This window comes from Abrus precatorius, unplaced genomic scaffold, assembly GCF_003935025.1.
Source record: "Abrus precatorius isolate BTA unplaced genomic scaffold, Abrus_2018 Scaffold6, whole genome shotgun sequence".
Taxonomy (NCBI): Eukaryota; Viridiplantae; Streptophyta; class Magnoliopsida; order Fabales; family Fabaceae; genus Abrus; species Abrus precatorius.
The window spans coordinates 17,465,903-17,484,628 of record NW_020874406.1 but is presented as its reverse complement, the minus strand read 5'-3'; the positions used below and the strand labels follow the sequence as shown (position 1 = coordinate 17,484,628).

The window sequence follows — 18,726 nt, the reverse complement described above, 5'->3', positions numbered from 1 at the left end:
TTTTATAATATTAAAAATGTAAGTATTAAACAAAGAGGCATAAAAATTGAATATTTTGAAAATAATAATTTTACAATTTAAAATATATTACACTTAAGATATTAACAAAATTTTAAAAAATGAGAGTGAAATAAATAGAAATAGTTGTTGATGATATAAATAATAATTAAACTTAAATGTGGTGTCATAAATGCTTTTTAGTATTCTTCAATTACAATTAAAATTTTATTTTTGTAAATCACGTTAAAGATAGAAATAAATTTTATATTATTTAATTTTATTCAATCACTGAAATGAAACTATAATTTTATTAAAAACAATATTAAAATATGATTATATTTCTTATAAACCATAAATATAAAATCAACTAACAAGGGTTAATTTAAGAAAAAATTATGCATATATTTTTTTGAAAGTAAAGACTATATTTCGAGCCTTGCAAATGGACTATCTCACTTTTTTTTAACATCATAATTATTAAATAAAATAATTTAACTCAATTAACTTGGTTACCTTTAAGTTCATTCTGCATCGTGCTTAAAACAAATTAACTTTCTTGACATAGACGACATGAATTAGACTGTTAGAGCCAAGGGGATAATTAGTTACTAACAAAACATTTGCAACTTGTTGATTTGGTCAAATTAGGTATGGAATTTTCAAATATAAATTTAGCTTAGACTAAGGATTATGATCGAATACTTTTTTTTAACTAAACTAATTTTAAAGACGGCTACTAAAAGAACCAAGGACAAAATTACAAATTTCTCAATAATTGGACATACAATTATAGTATAATCTCCCTACAACACAAACAATAGAAAACGGAAGTGTTCTTTTTCATGCGAAGGAGCACGCTTCACTCAGGTACATCGGCATTGAATCTACCAAGCTAATCATGGTTATACCTTTTATTTTTCTTCAAGCCCGAAACCCATTCAAAATTTTGAAATTTTGGGAGCCTATTTTAACTTGAGCGTCATAATATAGTGCAAGATGGATTGGGCTCTTCCCATCTGTTCATATGCACCACCGCTACCGGTTGGCATGGTGGTGGGTAGTACTGTGGCATCTGCATGTACGGTACAATAGATTTTTGATCGAGATTCGTTGGATTTGGATCAGGCTTTTTCTTTTCATCGGGCTTTTTCTTTTCATCAGGTTTCTTCTGAGCATCGGGTTTTGGAGGGGCCGGAGGAGGCCCAATACTCAGAACTTCTGCATGTTTGCCAGCTTTTCTTATGCGAACTATTATTTCATATGGGTCTGCATCTCCTGTCACAGTCAGCGTACCCTTCCCTTCATCAGCTTCAATTTTATCTACCCCTGCAATTCAATGAATCAATGACAATATTAAAACTCTGCAAGAGGTTAATTGAAATCATAAATGATGTGTGTACCACTAAGGATTGTAAATTTTAATTGGGCCCATCAAACAGAGAGAAAGTGGAGATTAAGCCCATTATTAGTAACAGAGAAAAAACGATCATAATAAATTAATAAAAATAAACAAATTTTTTCTCAAAAATAAGTTGAACCAATCGCGTATAAAGAGCAGTGTTGAGGTTACCTTGAAGGGAAGAGACAGTTTTGAGGAGCTTCCTTTTACATTTGAGACAATCGATATTAACCTTTAAGACGGTCTTCTTGACCATGGAGAAATAATCACTGTGGTTCAGATCGCACTACAATGGTAAGTAAATATTTCAGGCAGCTTTGTGAACAACAACGTTGGTGTTGGAATATTTAAGGTTTATTTCAGGTGAACCAAACGAAGTGGAAAAAAACAACCCGCTTTGACAGTTTCTTTTATGAATTATGGTTGTTCACCGTCCTTGGCAAAATTTCAAGACTTATTTGTCTTTTGTTTTGTTGGCGCTGTAACCTTACAAGAGATTTCTTGTGTATGTTGGCTTTGCCGTCTCTGATTTGTTGCAACTTGCATTATCCTTGTAAATTGTGACCTTGCTTAAAAATGATAGTCACTCTACAATTGGAGTTGTATATAGAAATCCTATGAAAAGAGATAGCTCCAATTGTCAACTGATTAAAACGGAATTCTACTTTAAAATGAAAGTTTCTTCAACTTAATTAGATGGAGTCACCAAGAACGTACCCATTATTTGTTTTTCTTGATATTTGGTGAACTATATTATTTATTTCACATTGTCAACTCAGGTTACGTCAATGAGCATGCAGATGTAACAAAGTCTTTCTTCCTTTTTTATCTTCCTTTTGGATACAGAAGTCTTTCTAAACCCTTTAATATTTCTGTAAAATGAATAGGCTGGCTTATTTTTCAAGCTATGGAGTGACAAGTTTTTTAAATATAGCAAAACAAAAGGTATTAAGATTGACTGCAACGATATTAGAATTGGTATATAATAAAGAAATTAAATAATAACCCAATAAATACAATAATACATCAATTAAAGTTCTACATATTAAGTACGTGTTTCATTTAAATTATGTCGAATAATATCTTACTTAAAGTATTTTTCCAAAAAATAAATATATATATTTTTAAAATTAAGCTTTATCAAATGAATGAAGACATCGTTTGGAAGGCCGTAAAAAGCAGAGAAAATTTTAATAAAAAGAAAAAAATATTCTCTCCATTTCTTTTTGCACTGTGAAAAAATATATTAGAAATTAGGATATATTGATTTATATTCAATCAACTAACTAATTATCAAACAAGTTAAAAATAAATAGTCCGGTACAAAATATTTTTTAAGAAAAAATTGTGTACTTGTTTCTATTTGATTAAGTTCAAATAATTAAGTTGTGATCTATTAAATTACAAAATAAATGAGAAGAGTTGAGCCATTCAATTCTGGATCGTTGTTGCCACGTATATAATTTCATGTCGATGTAAAATCTCATTCATATAATGTTTGCTGTCTCGCAATTTTTCCATTTTTTCTTCGGTGGATGCCAACGTAGCAGCAACCCAGAAAATTTCTTCGTGGGCCTCCTTTTCCTTTCTCCATTAACATTTCCAAAGCTGGTTTTACTCCATGACTATGAATAGCCTCCAACGTTTTCAAATGCTACAACCACACCCACCAAAGAGGAAGCATACCAATCTACAATCACGTTTTTTTTTCGTATCTAAATAGCTTTTTCTGACTTTCTTGATTATTGACAGCTTCTGCACTCACATTTTTAACATTATTGAAACGTGATCAGAGGGTAATAAAGACGTGATTCAATTAATGTAACCTAAGGCCGAGTCTCCATTCATCTCGTACTTGCTAAAACCTGTCAACCCTGCATCTAACATTATGATCATTTTGCCATCCGAAACAGTCTATCTCCACAAGCCTCTATTGCTCCTTTGAATCCTTGCATCTGCCATATTGGTGGTAGAGGAGCACCCAACTTCTTACATACATCTAAGATTTCACTATTAACCACTACCAAGGAGGCAAGGATAATTTGACTCATTATGAGTTTAATGGTACGTACATGACATATTTCTATATTAAGTATTTAAATTAAGGAACTAATTTTTGTACAATTTTAGTTCTCTCCTTTATTTCAGACGGGCCAAGGTTACTCTCGAAGTTTTATATTGATGTTCCACCCTTGCATAAATATCACACAGGCCATAAAATGATGCATGATTATAGAACATGCAGTTTAGTTGATATCGACTCTTAAAAACTTGGTATAAAATCAATATTAAAAGTTAGCTTTTGCACAAAACCATCTTTTAGCGAGCTACGTAAATGAAAAATAATTGACCAACTAATGATCATCATCTCCACAAATAATTATTATAGTATATATAAGTCCAAATATCACATATGCAAATAATTGACCAACATAATAAATATTAGTTTAGGATAGAACACTTTCAAGTAAAATACTTGAAAATCGCAGACACGGCAATGGAGGTGATGAAGGGAGCTTTATAGTTTTGGTTTTACTGAGAAACCACATACGCAAACAACTTGTTACTCATGCTCTCCTGATCATCGATATGCTCACATTAACAAATTCAGTTTTCTCCTTCGACATTCGTTCAGTTAGGATTTCTTGATACCTGCCAAAAACCTCTTCAATGATAGCATCTCCAAAGTGACTGATCAGCAATGGTTCCGCTACGGCCCTCATGCACTTTGTTACATTGTAACCTCCAATATCACTGGGTGATTTAGATAAACTACATTCGGAATCAAAAGAATTCCAGTTATCGTAAGCATTCCAAGGTACTGTGGATACCTCCAGGCCGATAATGGTGAATGAACCTTCTTTTAGAACCTCTAATTTCACTTCAGATGGGGATGGTGTGTATTGAGGGATGTTGAAAGTGTCCATTTGCTCTTCTTTTATGGTTCCCTGTAGGACCAGGAATAATATCTTCACATATTCTGTATAAGCAAATTGATCTATATGCTTCAACGAAGAATAATGAATATGTATTATATTTAAGGTAGACTTAAATTGACACGTTTTAAAAGATATTTAATATGTTAAGCCATGTACAAAAAAGTAGCACATATAAATTTTACCGGTATGATTTCCATGACTAAATCGGTTCCTATCATATTTATACTTAATGAATTGACAAAAACATAACACATGTCGATGGATAGTTAAGATTTTTTAAGCAGTTTAATCAGGATATTTCATTACTAATTATGTTTATAAAAAATAATTACTAGAAATAAAGTCCAGTTTGCATTTTACTGATCTGTAAGTCTAAAAGGGATTGGTACATCTTGTCGTTGAGGGAGGGATATTATTCAGGGAAAAATATATTTACACTTGATGAAATGATAGAGATTTTTTAAAATTTCCTTATTATGATGTAGGCAACTAATTGACAGATCAAGAAAACTGATACTTGAATCAAGCTTGACGCCTTAAAAAGACCCTCATATTTTAGCCTTAATTATCAAATAAAGCTAAAAGAAATCTTCTCATTTCTTTAGTAAAATATTCAAGAACGGGATGTTACTTTGTCCAATCCTTTTATTTTTTTCTAGTAAATTTTAAATTAATTATCCAGATTATATAAATCAAATATTTTTTAGTTTTTGAAAATTTAAAACTATTTTATCAGAGCATTGAATTTTGTATAAAGCTATTCATTTTATTTTTTATTCTTTTATATAAAATTAAAATAAATAAAATTTTAATATTGAATTAAAAACCAACAGAAAATTTTTTAGATCTAAGGGACAAAAATGTCTTAATCATATAATCTTGAGAATTAGTTTAGAAATTTACTTAGTTTTTTCCTTCTTTATTTTTTCTTCTCTTTTTAAAAACATTTCAAATATATCATTTTCATAGTGCATACGTTTTCTAAATTATTTCACACAAGGAGATTTTCCTTCAAATTACATAAGCATTTTTCGAATAATAATAAATATTCTTTTGTATAATTAAGTTCAAAAAAGTAATAGAAAAAAGTTTTTAAAATGAAGAAAAACATGTGTTTATATTAATTTTCCACTGTTATAGAACAAGTGGTCAATAATTAGTCAGGTTTAATTAATTTAATAGTGGCGTAACTGATGTATTTTTACTTTCTGTTTAAACATGTACCAATGTGATCAATCCATGCAGTAATGTGCTGCTCGAACCACCCAACCAATTTCTTATGTCCGTATTTGGGAGGAAAAATTAATGTGTGTACCTTTGACACCATGTCATTAAGAGCCATGGCCAAAAGCTCCCATATATAGCAACACTCTTTGCTAGATGGGTCGTCACTTCTTCTTCCCAAAAATGTCAGAACCATACCACCCCCTTCAACAATCTCTTCTGCACGGCACTTCAGAAATAACGAGAAATCACTTTGAAATTGTTCATGATAAGCCTTAAGAACATTGGAGGGGCTTGTCCTGGCCATGTAAATATTGCCCTTGTTGTTCTCCATCTCTTCAGGAACCTAATTAATCGCCAGCAAACAATAATCGTAGTGCATGCACCAATAATAATATTTTCACTGCTATGCAGCAAAGAGAAAAGGTATGTTCTCGGATATTAAAAGTTATTTTTATTTCAACTTTATCACTTTTATTTAATAAAAGGTTTATTAAAACTTTCAGTGTATTTGTTTAACATTTAGAAAATAAATAAAAATTCAGATTTTGATTTGTTATGAACTACTCCAAGTTGCTTTGTTTTAAGGAAAAAACAGCTACAATTATGACTACTTTTGAAAAAAAAAAATACATAATTATTATCAAATAATATTAACTTCTATTTTATAAAAAAATATGAGATTTGATACATTTTTTACACTTTCTAAAAACAAGAATAAACGAAGTCTAAGTTAAATCAAATAATAGAAGAACCGGACTAGGCATCTAGAGCAAGTGGTGGTAGGAATGAGAATATCGTTCTTGGAGCAGGTAGTGTTGCCTATGTTCATAATTTGGCATAATAACAATAATAATTGTTAAATTATAAGCATATATTTAGGAAATTAATGAAGCATTAGACTCTCAATAATATTCTATGAAATCAATATTGCGTAAATATTATAATACAAAAAAAATTATTTATTTTTCCATAATAAATTTAAATTATCATTTTTAATTATAAAATAATATCAATATATATATATATATATTATATAATTTTCACTTAGTCAATAGCTTTTTCTTCTTTGATTAATTAGTTATTTCTTTAAAAAAGTATTTATTCATCAAAAATTAATTTAAAGGAAAATACAAAATTTACAAAAAAGAAAATGTGTCAGGTTGAATCAGATTTAATTGACTTCAAACTTGATATCCAATCGGATTAATTGAGTTTAATATTATTTTATTTGATATGACCCATTAAATTAGCTTAGTTTATTCCTTAATAATTTTTTTAATTTTTCTAAAATTTAAGAAAATAAATTGTTTTTAATTAATAAAAAAATTATACTATTTTTTCTATAAAAATTTACCTAAACTGAAATTTTGTTTCAAAAATTTTAAAGCCTTGATTTCTTGAGAAGTGAAAATTCTGTAATTTTCAAACAATTAAACTCTAAGACGAACATAAAGTTAATGTGGCCTTATTAATTTGTTAGGGTTGAGTTAATTTGATTGTTCTGAACTTTGATGATTCTTTAAAAAAATATTTTCTCCAAAAAGATATGTTTAGAAAGGGGGTATATTTTTTAATTTTAAATTTAAATAATTATATATTATTATCATTTATGATGATAAATGTATGATTATTATATTAAATTCATATTAATATATTACTTTATAATTTTATTTTGAATAAATATTAATTTTAAATATTTATTTAAAATATTCCTCTCCTTTTAATTTTTTTTTCAAACAGTCCTTAAATGAATAGTATAACCACTGTTAAGGAATACAAAAATTTAAATTATATAATCATGATAGTTATCATATACCTTGGATAGCCATTGAAGGCTGTAAGAGGAATGGACAAAATGCAGAGTTTTATTTGGAAAGATCCTGCCATAAAAGGAACCGGGAACCCCAGTGAAAAAGCATGGACCAATCTCGGCTTCCATTTCATTACTTAGTTGCTCCTTGAAACTGCCAAGAGACTTGAAAATGTTGTTGAAATCGTTCCCAGGAAGATCATTCATGAAGATCTGGTATTCGGGAGATTGATGATTCTTTTCTCGGCAAAGTTTGTCTACCAATTTTATTGCTTCAGATATCACAAAGAAAGTGTTTGGTCCCGAAGAACAACCCAAGTCTGCAATTGCTAGGCATCTCGGGAGTTTGCTTAGGTAGATGCTGGTTATGGCTTCCTCTCTCATACCCTTTGTCAAGGAAATCACCTTTTGCTGTATACATAACATTATTCATTCAGGGTTAAGTTCGATGTATAGCATAAAATACAAATTAAGGAATTAATACGTGATGGTGTATAAACTTAATTTTGCGTAGCTTTTTACTATTATTATCAATCTAAACTAAAGTTCTAACCCTTCTAATATGTGTCGTAATAGAGGAAAAACAAAGGACGAGATTTTGCTTGTTATGTATATAGTATACACATTTATACCTGAAGTAAGGAGTTGCTTGAATAGCTTGTTTCTCCGGTGCCTCCATTCATGTGCAGTACTTGTGTCACTTCCATTATTGGTTATTCTCTTTTCTCCGTTTTAGTACTCTTTCTAATAGTTTAATTTCTATCTTTTTATTCTATGCTTCAATCGATCAAAACCCTTATGACATCCCTATATATAGAATTTAAGGATCGATATCGACAAGTTTTGTTCTTGAAGAAGAAATTGAATCTTGCTTTTCATGCATGGGTGGGCTCAGCGTATTTATTATTCAGCTAACTGATATAACAGAAGCCGGGCTATGTCAAAATGAAAATGAATTTAACAAACCCAAGTTAGGTGTGAAATGATTGGAGTTACGTCTCGCTCACACAATTAACTAAAAATAAATATTACGGGACTTTAAAAATTGTTTCAAATTGCTTAATCGATTAAAAATTTTTGGCCTTATCTAATAATTCACAAATAAGTTTTATTTTAATGTACTGTTTACAAACTGTAACAACATTATTAATTAATTACAAGAAATTTTTACGATACCTTGTAAATTAAGAGAATATTTCTTAAATATATAATAATAATTATTAATTTTATATTAATAGATAGTATAGTTAATAATTTAATTTTAAAAAAATATAAATACTTTTAATTTTTAATATATTAAAAAAAGTACAATCATCAATTTAAAGAGAATATTCAACATCCTCCTCGTAAGTCTAAAAATATCATAGCAAGGACTTTAATTAAAATTCATAGAGTATATACATTTTTATATTAATTATTATAAAAATTAATAATTTTTATTAATACAGTGATCTACGATTAAATGACAATATTAAAAAAATTACACTAATGATATATTAAAATTAATTTTTTAATAAAAATATATGAAATATATAATAGATCATTACAAATTTGTAATATATATATATATATATATATATATATATATATAAACAACAGGGATTTATTTATATTTTAAACATTTCGTTTAATGTTTTTATATAAAAAATTAAATAATTTTCTTTACCAATATAAGCAAGAGAATAATATTTATATTTTTATTAATTATTAAATAAAATTTTAAATCAAGAGACTTAATTAAAATAATTGAGAAATTAGAAAAATTAAGTGCCAATAATTAAAATTAAGAGATCCAAATTACATATAAATTAAAGTGTTGGACTAAAAATGTAATTAAGTCAAAAAAATATTATTAAAAATTTGTCAATTGAAAACAATTAAAATAAAAAAATCATATTTTCTTATGCAATTTAGATCAATATTTTTTATTTTCTTGTTAAAAACTAAATCATATCAATCCAATCTAACAAAAGATTGAAAAAATTTAGTTCAATTTTCATGTTATTTTACAAAAAATTAAATTAAATTACAAATTTTTAACAATTAGATCAAATAATTTTTTAACCTCAAAAACTACTGTTATTAAAGAATATTAAATAAAAAAATATCTTTTTAAATAATTTTAAAATGTTTTATTTTTCAATAATTAAAAAAATTAATAAAAATATCATAATGTCATTCTTTTACGGAAACGTATTAGTATCCTTCTTTTTGTTTTTGTTGGGGAGTAAAATAATGGTGATTAAACGTTGAGTACCCTTCTGCAGAAGTTGGTCCCTTTTAAATTAGTGACGAAATCACAAGTTATGTAAGCAATCCAAATGACCAGAGCAACAAATATATAAATGCGTCAACGAACAATTGAAGATTAAAATAACATACCTTTGAATTTTCCTCGAAAATCATTAGAAGCTAATGCAAGGCTTTGGCTAAGCATGATCTGAGATATACTCGGACCCTTTTTTAAAAATAAATTAAATTAAACCTCTAATAACACCCACCAATTAAACTCTTGTTTATTTAAGTTTTTCTTTGAACTGGTTTTATGATACAAATTTAAAGTATTCATATATAAAGTATTCACATTACGATTTATTTGTCCCTATTAGCTTCATAGTGAGAATACGTCAGTATTTAGTAATATTTTAATTTTCGTTTTATCTGTCATTTACGTATAAATTAAGAAAAAATAATCGATTTATTTATTCTTATTGATATTTCTGTAATTTTAAACATGTAGTTTTACTATCTTTTTTATTAAAATTTGATATTTTATGTACCATTATTTTTCTCTTTTTTCATTAAAACTTTTATTTTAAAAATAATAATGTCATCTTCTGTTCTAAAATGACAGATAAATAAAATATTTTTCTTAAAAAATAAATATAATAATTACAAACAAGTTTGTAAACACTCGATATATTGCCAAATTTTATAAATTTTAAATTTTAGCGAGAAAATATTTAATTCAATCAATATAAATAATAAAAAAATTATATTTATGTTGCTCTTTAAAGAAAGTGTCACACGATATATTACTTAAATATTTTTCAGCCTAAAAATTTCAATAATTAATATTACTTAAATAATCATATCAAAGCTCGATAGTCTCACTGTCAAACATTTAACATAGATATTTCTCTCAATTAAAATTTAGACCATGATTTATTACTTCGCGAAGGACTAAAAAAACTTTCCCTTCTTGTAGAGCAAACCTTGTTGATCATCAAAAGTCTAAAATATAAAGAATTTGATTTTATTAAATATATAAGATCTCACATTCAAATAAAAAAGGAAATGCACTACAAAAATTGCCCTCTTAAATAAGTTTATGTGATTTGATCATCATCTAATTCAAATTAGTTAAAATTTAATTTAAATTTTAAACATTGTTCTTGATCTATCTTGTAGGCTTATAAATCAATCTTCAATTAGGTCTCACTGGCTGACGAAGGGGAATGTATTCGTAAAAGTTCTCTAATATTTAAGTGAATATATACTCTTTAATTGCTAAATATTCTTTAAAAAGTTGGACATGATATGAAAATTAGTATTTAGATTCTCTACTTTTAAATGTAGAAAGTTCCATATGATGCAAGCCAAATTACTTAATAATCTCTGATGACTCACCAACTTAACAAATGAGTTAATTGTATAAAATTATATATCGTACGAAATTTTGTTGAATCAAGCTTAATTGTATAAATTTAGGATAAATCTTATTTAAAAAAATAGCACTATAATTACTAAGTCTAACTATGCTGTACTGAAACACAATAGAGAAGTTGACAAATAAGTAATTGTGTAGTTGTCAGTTATAAAATACATGCATGTGGCAACTAAATGTTACTTGTTAATTGATTTATTGTATGTCACCTTACGTTTGCAGTAATTATTATATAATTGTTTGAAGTGTTTTTTATTTATTTATTTATTTCCTTCCTTTTTTGATTACAGTCATGGTTCACGTGTTACTTGTATTATTTAATTTTTTTTTTCTGATTAAACTATTTGTTGGTATTGATATATATATTTAATTAATAGTCTAAATACTTATTCAATTACTTATGGTTCATGTGATAGTGTATTGTTTAATATTTTTATAATTAAACTATTTGTTAATTTCATAAAGGTATTGATATTTGATTTAATTCTAAGTATTAAGTTTTGCAGTTAGATTATTTTTTTAATTTTTTAAAATTATATTTTTTTGGTGAATTATGTGATTTGAAATTTTTTTATATGAATTTTTAAATTATTTTTAATATGTCTTAAATATTATTTAAAATATTATATATATATATATATATATATATATATATTTGAATTCTTATTTTTATGTTTGGTTTAAACATTATTTTCGTAGAAATATTAACGTGTGTGTATGTTTATAACTCATATGAGTAATTAGGAATTACCAAATGTTAATCATGATAACAATTTAAATAATCATTTATTATAATAGAAAATTAGATGAAAGATGACAAGATGAAGAGATAATATAAGCCAAATTCATGTTTAAGGATATTGAGAAGTATAGTATATTTTTATATTATATACAAAATTCTACCTTCATGCCACAATGATTATTATCTGACGACTATTGAAGGCTGAGAATAAGTGTGTTTGAATTTGAATTAGAAACTTGGAAAATATAATTTGAATAAAAATTTAATTTAAAACTTATAGAAACAGAAATTCAAACATGGTGGTACCTCCAAAACTTATTATTGAACACAAATCAATTCCTTGTGTAATATAGAATAAAAAATTCACTATTATGAATAACAGCAAGGAAACGTTGCTGAATTTTGTTGAATAATTAATAGCTTCATAACAGCGAGACAGATTCATAAAAATGTCAGCGGTCAGCATGCTATGCTCATATGGTTTTCACGTCATTAGCAACCGTTTGATTTACGTGAGATTGCACTATCTGTCGACTCTCGTTTTTGTTTTTATTTTTATTTTTATTTTTATTTTTTATGTGGAACATGCTACCACTTGCCCTTTATTAGTTTAAAGAGTCGTTCAGCAGAACACTTCTATTTTTAAAAATATATTTTTGAAGTTTATCGATTATTTTTATTTTTTTATACACTCTTGTTTAAGTCATCTAAATCATTGTAACTTGTATTTGAAAAAACTTTAATAAAAGTATGCGTTACAGGTAAAAGAAAATAACAAAAATATTATGAAAAACACGTTAGAAAACCAAAATCTGCAGAGCAAGTGGATAGTAAATAATTGCATGAATATTTATTTGGCTTACGGCTTAACAAACCTCGTTTTGTCTCTTTTCATAGCTAAAAGTGTTTGGAACACTCTGCAACCAAAATAATATGATAAATAAAATGTGGATCATCCTAAGACTAGGATATATCAAGAATAAAATAGTGAGTTAGAAGAAAGGAATGAGTAGAAGAAAACTTTAATATTTATTATAACATGTTTGAATTAATATTTAAGAAATCTAAAATTTTGATTTGATAAAAAAATTACACTGTTTTAATTTTTTAATGAATTTAATATAATTAAAAAATGATAAATAATTTTTTGGTCACTAAAATAAAAATATTGATTGCTATTGAATTGGTGACTAATTTTGAGATAATTTTTGTGAGTCCTTGAATATATGATGGCTAACTATCATTAATTAACTTTAAAAATTGATTTAAAATCTAATTTTAGAAATTAATTTAGAGATTCATAAACTAATTTTAAATGTTGATTCCATGTTTCTAGATTAGCAACTATTAATTGACATACAATAATCTTATATTAAAAAGGAGTATAAATTCTCTATAATAAACATATATATCATCATTAATGAAAGGAATCGTGTATAAACACACATGATAAACATCAAAGTACATAATGTAGAGTTAAGAACATCTAGCACCTCTTGACTTGTCTTCGAGCCATAAGGTGAAGTCTATAACTAGAGATGACAGCTGGTTAGATTACTTAGCAAAAGCCTATGATTAAGTACACATCAATCTCAAGTCAAATCTACTTAATTTAAAAGATTAAATTTTAAATCATTTAAAAAGTATTCTAGATTTAATAAATCCACTTATTTAAGTAAATAATAATAATAATAATAATAATTTTATTTTACATCTAGAATTAAGTTTATTAATTTTCTTAAAAGTATGTTATTTTCATTTTTAAAAAGTATTGTTACAAAATAAAAATTTGAATAAATCTGCAAATCCAACTGAGCTTATTAAAAGGTTAGGTTAAACATTAATCTTAAAGTCGAGAAGTAAGATAAGTTCAAACCTTATAAAATATAATATAACTTATTTTCATCCTTAATAACATTTAAACAAGTCAAATTTTAGCCTTAAATAAAAATCAAATTAAAATTAGACTTTACAGAATTTAATTTAATTCAACTCCTTTTCCCCCTCACCCTCGACGAATCCTATGATATGGGTATTCAAAGGGCTGTCCAAGATTAAAGGGCCAATTTTATACTGAGAAAAAAAAAGGGCATGAGGTTTTTTTCTTGTTCACCAAAAAGGCCTCAGATTCATCTCATAATGGTTTAAAAGCAAGCTGGCGATTTTCAGCTTTCGGTAAGAGGCCACTTACTAAAGGGGTGGAAGACCACTGTGCCAATGTTCATTATTTTTCATTTGCTTTAGGAAGATGTTTTTTGTGTTTTCTATTTGTACCCACTAAAAGTTATACTAAATATTTGTTTCTAAAACACAGCAAAGGTTTTAAAAAGTTGGTCTTTCTTCAATTCGGTACTTTCATTATGCATGATCCATAGTCATGCAACTCCCTTTCATTTTCATTTCTGGAATTTATCCCAATTATTTTAAAAAATTACTTTCTTTATATATTTTTCGAGCTCCAAGGTGACGTCAACCAGAGATGAAGATATACACAACATGCATTTCATTATTTTTTGGAAGTTTATTTTCAAAAATTCGTTTCTGCGATTACGGAAATTTTTTTTTCCAAAAGTTTTGTTGACACACCACTATTTTGGTGTGGAGGAAGATGACGTTTTTTTTAATTGAGAATGATGAAGAAGAGTTAAGAGAAATAAATGGGTGTTTTCGTTTGAAATATTGAAGGGTGATTAGGTTAAAAAAAACTTAAAAGGTGCAAAAAGTAATGGCCTTTGCTTTATCCCTTCAACCGATTAGCATTACACAAAGATGGATTGGATGATCAGTTTATTTTATTAACAAATTAAGTTTTGCTGCTGTAATAAGCTAGGGAATCGATTTACGTCTCTCAAAAAACCTCAACAATCAAGTGAATATGATGCTTAAAATTAAGGATTATGTTAACTATGTATACGCACTGTTTAAGTAAAAAACTGAGTCCATAGAAAAAGAAGATATTATTTTCAATGTTTATTTAACCAACATGATTTTTTGATATCCATAAAAAAAAGTAAGATAAGAACCGATTTTACTGTTATTCTATCTTACTTTTGCAATCTTTTATCCTATCATATATGTCAAGCAAGATATATTAATCATGTAATAGTAAAGAAAATTTTAATAATGTTTGAAAAATTAGTCTTATATTGATAATTAATCTAATTAGAAAAAAACTATTGTATTGAGGCTGCAAGTTTAGTACCCAGCTCTTCTCCCTGATGCTCATCAAATATAAACTTTAGTCCCAATTGAAGATGAACTAAAATATCTAATAATATTTGAAGAAATCATACATTATATACGAAGATGTTATCCCGTCGCATATATACTTTCCAGGTCTTACTTCAAACCAAATCAAGCATAAGCCATTCACGTCATATTCACAATTTAATTCTATCTCTTAGCATTACCTGCATAATCAAAAGTCATAAGCAAGTTCTATAGTTCAAATACATAACTAAGGTGCAGAATAGGATCGGTTCGGTATTGATTCCTTTCAAAATCCGTATTTTACTGATCCACCGTATCCTTAGAATATATTCCTCGCGACAACGTATGATTCCATTCCAATAGCATGTCATTGCAAATTAGCACAGCCTTTTGCTTTTATTTATTTTTAGTTTTTAAAATCTTAGTATCAATTTTAAACTTTTAAATAAAATTATATCGCTTTTAATTATTTAAAATAAATTTTAAGCGTTAATATTATAAATTAAATTTTCTTTTATTCTTTACCACCATAGAAATTAAAAGCTACAACCGCTGGCAGAGGAAGACGTGAATGGTATGTGTAACAGTAATTAAAGTGAATTTTCATTTTATTTTACCCAGACACTCATCAATTATTGACACATACAAGACATCAATAAGCAACGTAAAAACTGTAGATCGAGACAACAATTCCTCAAACCGAAAAAAGGAAAAATAATAAAGGCAACTGAGATTCTTGTTGTTTAATTTAATTTTGATATAGTATGAACTAAGAAGCAAGAAAGGGGGAGAAAAGGCAGAAATTAACACTGTAACAGCAGTTGGGAGGTTAGTTGGGGACATTAACGCCTAACAGTAAGTAACAATAATCTATGTATCTCTTATTTATACCCAGAAAATCTAAATAAGGGTAGAAGGGACTGTGATTTTGATTTGTAGAGCCCAATTTCCTATATGTTAATTGTATGTTTCAGTTAACGTGACTTGTATTAATTACTAATCCTGAGGGTTGGTTCTGAAGTTTGAACAAAAATGGCCAAGGACTCTTCCCGCAACAACCTCGTTTGTTTGGCAATGAACGCCTCTATCGTGCGCCGGAACTCCTCATTGCTCAGCTTATCTTGCGGATAAAAATTCTCCCGCTCCGTCTCCGATCGCCGAAGTTCCTCTCTCACCGTTTCGTTCCTCTCTTTCAACTTCTCCGAGTCACTCCGGCGATGAACATTTTGTAAAGCAGGGGAATCATCGTCCGTACATGAGTAAGTGTCCCTGATCGCCTCTGTCACCGGTGCAGCGGAATCGGGTTCGTCGGCGGGGAATCGGCGGAACTGGGCGAAGAGGGCGGCGATGATTGCGTTGGAGATGGCGAAGACGAAGAGAGGGCTGCGGAGGTAATGAGCGGAGAGTCGGAGAGCGAACGGGAGGCGCGTGAGGATCCATGATAGGAAGAAGAGAGCGAGACACAGTTCGATAATGCGAAGCGTCTTTGCAATGCCACCGAAGATATTGTATCTTGGCATGGCGGTGCTGCCTTTCTCTGCTTTTACGTTGCTCAAGTCCAATGCGTACATGGCGAACTGAGCAATACACAGAGAGAGAAAGGGAGAGAGAGAGAACTCAACCTTTTATTTTTGCTTCAGCTATTGTTATATACACTCTACTCTGCCACCTCCATCTTTTTTAGAAAAAAAAAAAATCTGCACGATATTGAATTTTTTACCAAATACCCAATCAAAATATAATCTTCACTCAAGTTTCTATGGATACGAGGGAGTTTATATTCTTATTCTACTTTTTTTGAACATTTAATTTATATTTTTATTTCGTTGTATATGTATCGAATAAGTTACTTTATACTAAATTCATCTCTCGTTACTTATCCTGGTCGACAACAACCTCTGTAGATTCTTTAACCACCAAACAAAAAGAGCTCAAATTAAAAAAAAATAAAAAACCTATATTTAATTGAAGTGATAACAGTAACATATTTATTGCTTAGTTAGATGACAAGGAAAATCACAGTTGCAGGAACAAAAGTTCGATTGTATAGAATGTTTGATGTGTGGCTCTTTGGATATATTTATTATTTATTAAATAAATATTTTAATAGACCTCGTTTATAATAAAAAAAAATATTTAAATTTATTACTAAATTATGAATATTAAATATAAATTAACATCGTAAACATCAATTCTTTTAAAATTAGTTGTACGCACACCTATAACAAAACACTTGAATGGTGATAAGTGGGGGTTCTACAGAAATCCACAACAAACACTAATTAATGATAATGATGGTAAGTTGGATGCAGAATCCGCCGCGGTCGAATGTTGACTGGTTCCTAGCATGCATTGTAGTATAAGAAAAGAATCAAAGCTTCTCTATAACTGGCGTACCAAAATTAAATTATCAGACCTGCTGCTATCTACTCTCCAGTATCTTTTATAATGTTATTTTCAATTCAGAAAGTGATCTTGTTCCTGTACATCAAACTTGTATGTTAGATTTTGTGTTGTTGCTGTGGAACATGGATTAATTACAAGTTGTTTTTATTTTTCCAAGTCAAGGAGGAAAAGAGGGAGTGAAAATATGCGTGAAAGAGTGGGGAGATAAGAAGTGGCATTTCACGTGAGCACGTATCAGAGAAAAGTACCATCGCTCGTGCGCACTCTGGTTTGTTTCTTGAAAACGTTACTTCTTCAATCATACACTCGGGAGATAGTGTACCCGTTCAACTTTATACAGTCAACTAACCCATTTGTTCGCGTCATGTGGTAACATTCTGCCCAAACCACGTTTTGTGCTTCTCCTCTATCAAGAAACTCGATTACTAATAGCATCAACAAACCTCCTAATTAAACCCTTTTTTTTTTAACAAATGATCAACACCCTCTTAATTATCCATGGAACAGGTTACAAATACGTATACAATATGTGAAATAGATGGAAAGAAGAGAGGGTACAAAAGGAAAAATGATCAACCACATTACTTGTGATTCTAACTATACTTCTGGTGTCATACACTCTGCTATTTTTAATGTTATAGCTGACATTGAATGCAAATTAATTTCAGCTATAATTCTAGTGCGCAGTAGTTGGGAATAGTAGGTTTTGCTAAACAGGAATCATGCAAACGCGCAAGACGTTATTTCCAAGTTGAACAATACGAGGGCACTAGATTTGCGGTAAAAAGATGGAGCAAAGCATTATTTTACCATGAAAAAAGAAGCCTTAAAACAGAGCTACACTAATATCACTTAGGCTGTTTGAGAGCCTCATTGGTTTGCGTTTGAAATTAATTTTCGCAGAATCAATAAATAATAAAAATCGACGAAATTATTTTAGATAACGTTTTTATTTTTATGAAAAGTAAAATCGATTTTAACAGTTTCACAAGCAGGCTCTTTATATAATCAAGATGTTCAAGCAAAAACAATAAGTCAAATACAAAATTTATGTTAACTTTTACGATTTAGGGTAAATGGATACAGTCTTACTCAAGAATTAAATACAAAATTTATTTTTGGCAAATTCGCAATGCGGCACTGTCGTGTGTGTTGGATGTGTCGACGAGGACGAACCCTATATTGGTGTGCCGACGGTGTTGCATGTGTTGGCTTCCATGGGGAACTAGCAATTGTAAAGGCAAATTCGAATTTTATAATTTTTTTAAGTATTTAGTTAAAAGAACAATCCTAATGAGAATAGGGAAATTTTTTTTTAGTATTCAC

At 28.4% G+C, this 18,726-nt stretch overlaps 3 protein-coding genes across 3 annotated transcripts; all 3 read right to left on the bottom strand.

The window, feature by feature from the left end:
* Positions 1 to 979: 979 nt before the first annotated feature.
* Positions 980 to 1,665, bottom strand: LOC113869993 (heavy metal-associated isoprenylated plant protein 43-like). The gene is made up of 2 exons (XM_027506577.1): positions 1,571 to 1,665; positions 980 to 1,326 (listed from the first exon to the last, which is right to left on the bottom strand). The coding sequence occupies exons 1-2, from the start codon at positions 1,653 to 1,655 to the stop codon at positions 980 to 982; spliced, it is 432 nt and encodes a 143-aa protein (XP_027362378.1). The 5' UTR covers positions 1,656 to 1,665.
* A 2,242-nt stretch (positions 1,666 to 3,907) lies between these two features.
* Positions 3,908 to 8,082, bottom strand: LOC113869841 (salicylate carboxymethyltransferase-like). Its single transcript, XM_027506336.1, has 4 exons — positions 8,008 to 8,082; positions 7,382 to 7,786; positions 5,654 to 5,908; positions 3,908 to 4,347 (listed from the first exon to the last, which is right to left on the bottom strand). The coding sequence occupies exons 1-4, from the start codon at positions 8,080 to 8,082 to the stop codon at positions 3,967 to 3,969; spliced, it is 1,116 nt and encodes a 371-aa protein (XP_027362137.1). The 3' UTR covers positions 3,908 to 3,966.
* A 7,901-nt stretch (positions 8,083 to 15,983) lies between these two features.
* Positions 15,984 to 16,565, bottom strand: LOC113870294. The gene has a single exon (XM_027506885.1). The coding sequence runs from the start codon at positions 16,563 to 16,565 to the stop codon at positions 15,984 to 15,986; it is 582 nt and encodes a 193-aa protein (XP_027362686.1).
* Between the last annotated feature and the right edge of the window lie 2,161 nt (positions 16,566 to 18,726).

Bases quoted from the DNA above. Each gene is read 5' to 3' on its own strand.
- LOC113869993 (XM_027506577.1), bottom strand. From the start codon at position 1,655: ATGGTCAAGAAGACCGTCTTAAAGGTTAATATCGATTGTCTCAAATGT. The intron at 1,327-1,570 runs GTAACCTCAACA...ATTGAATTGCAG, and splicing joins AACTGTCTCTTCCCTTCAAG to GGGTAGATAAAATTGAAGCT.
- LOC113869841 (XM_027506336.1), bottom strand. From the start codon at position 8,082: ATGGAAGTGACACAAGTACTGCACATGAATGGAGGCACCGGAGAAACA. The intron at 7,787-8,007 runs GTATAAATGTGT...TTATGTATACAG, and splicing joins CAAGCAACTCCTTACTTCAG to CAAAAGGTGATTTCCTTGAC. The intron at 5,909-7,381 runs GTATATGATAAC...GCGATTAATTAG, and splicing joins GCCTTCAATGGCTATCCAAG to GTTCCTGAAGAGATGGAGAA.
- LOC113870294 (XM_027506885.1), bottom strand. From the start codon at position 16,565: ATGTACGCATTGGACTTGAGCAACGTAAAAGCAGAGAAAGGCAGCACC.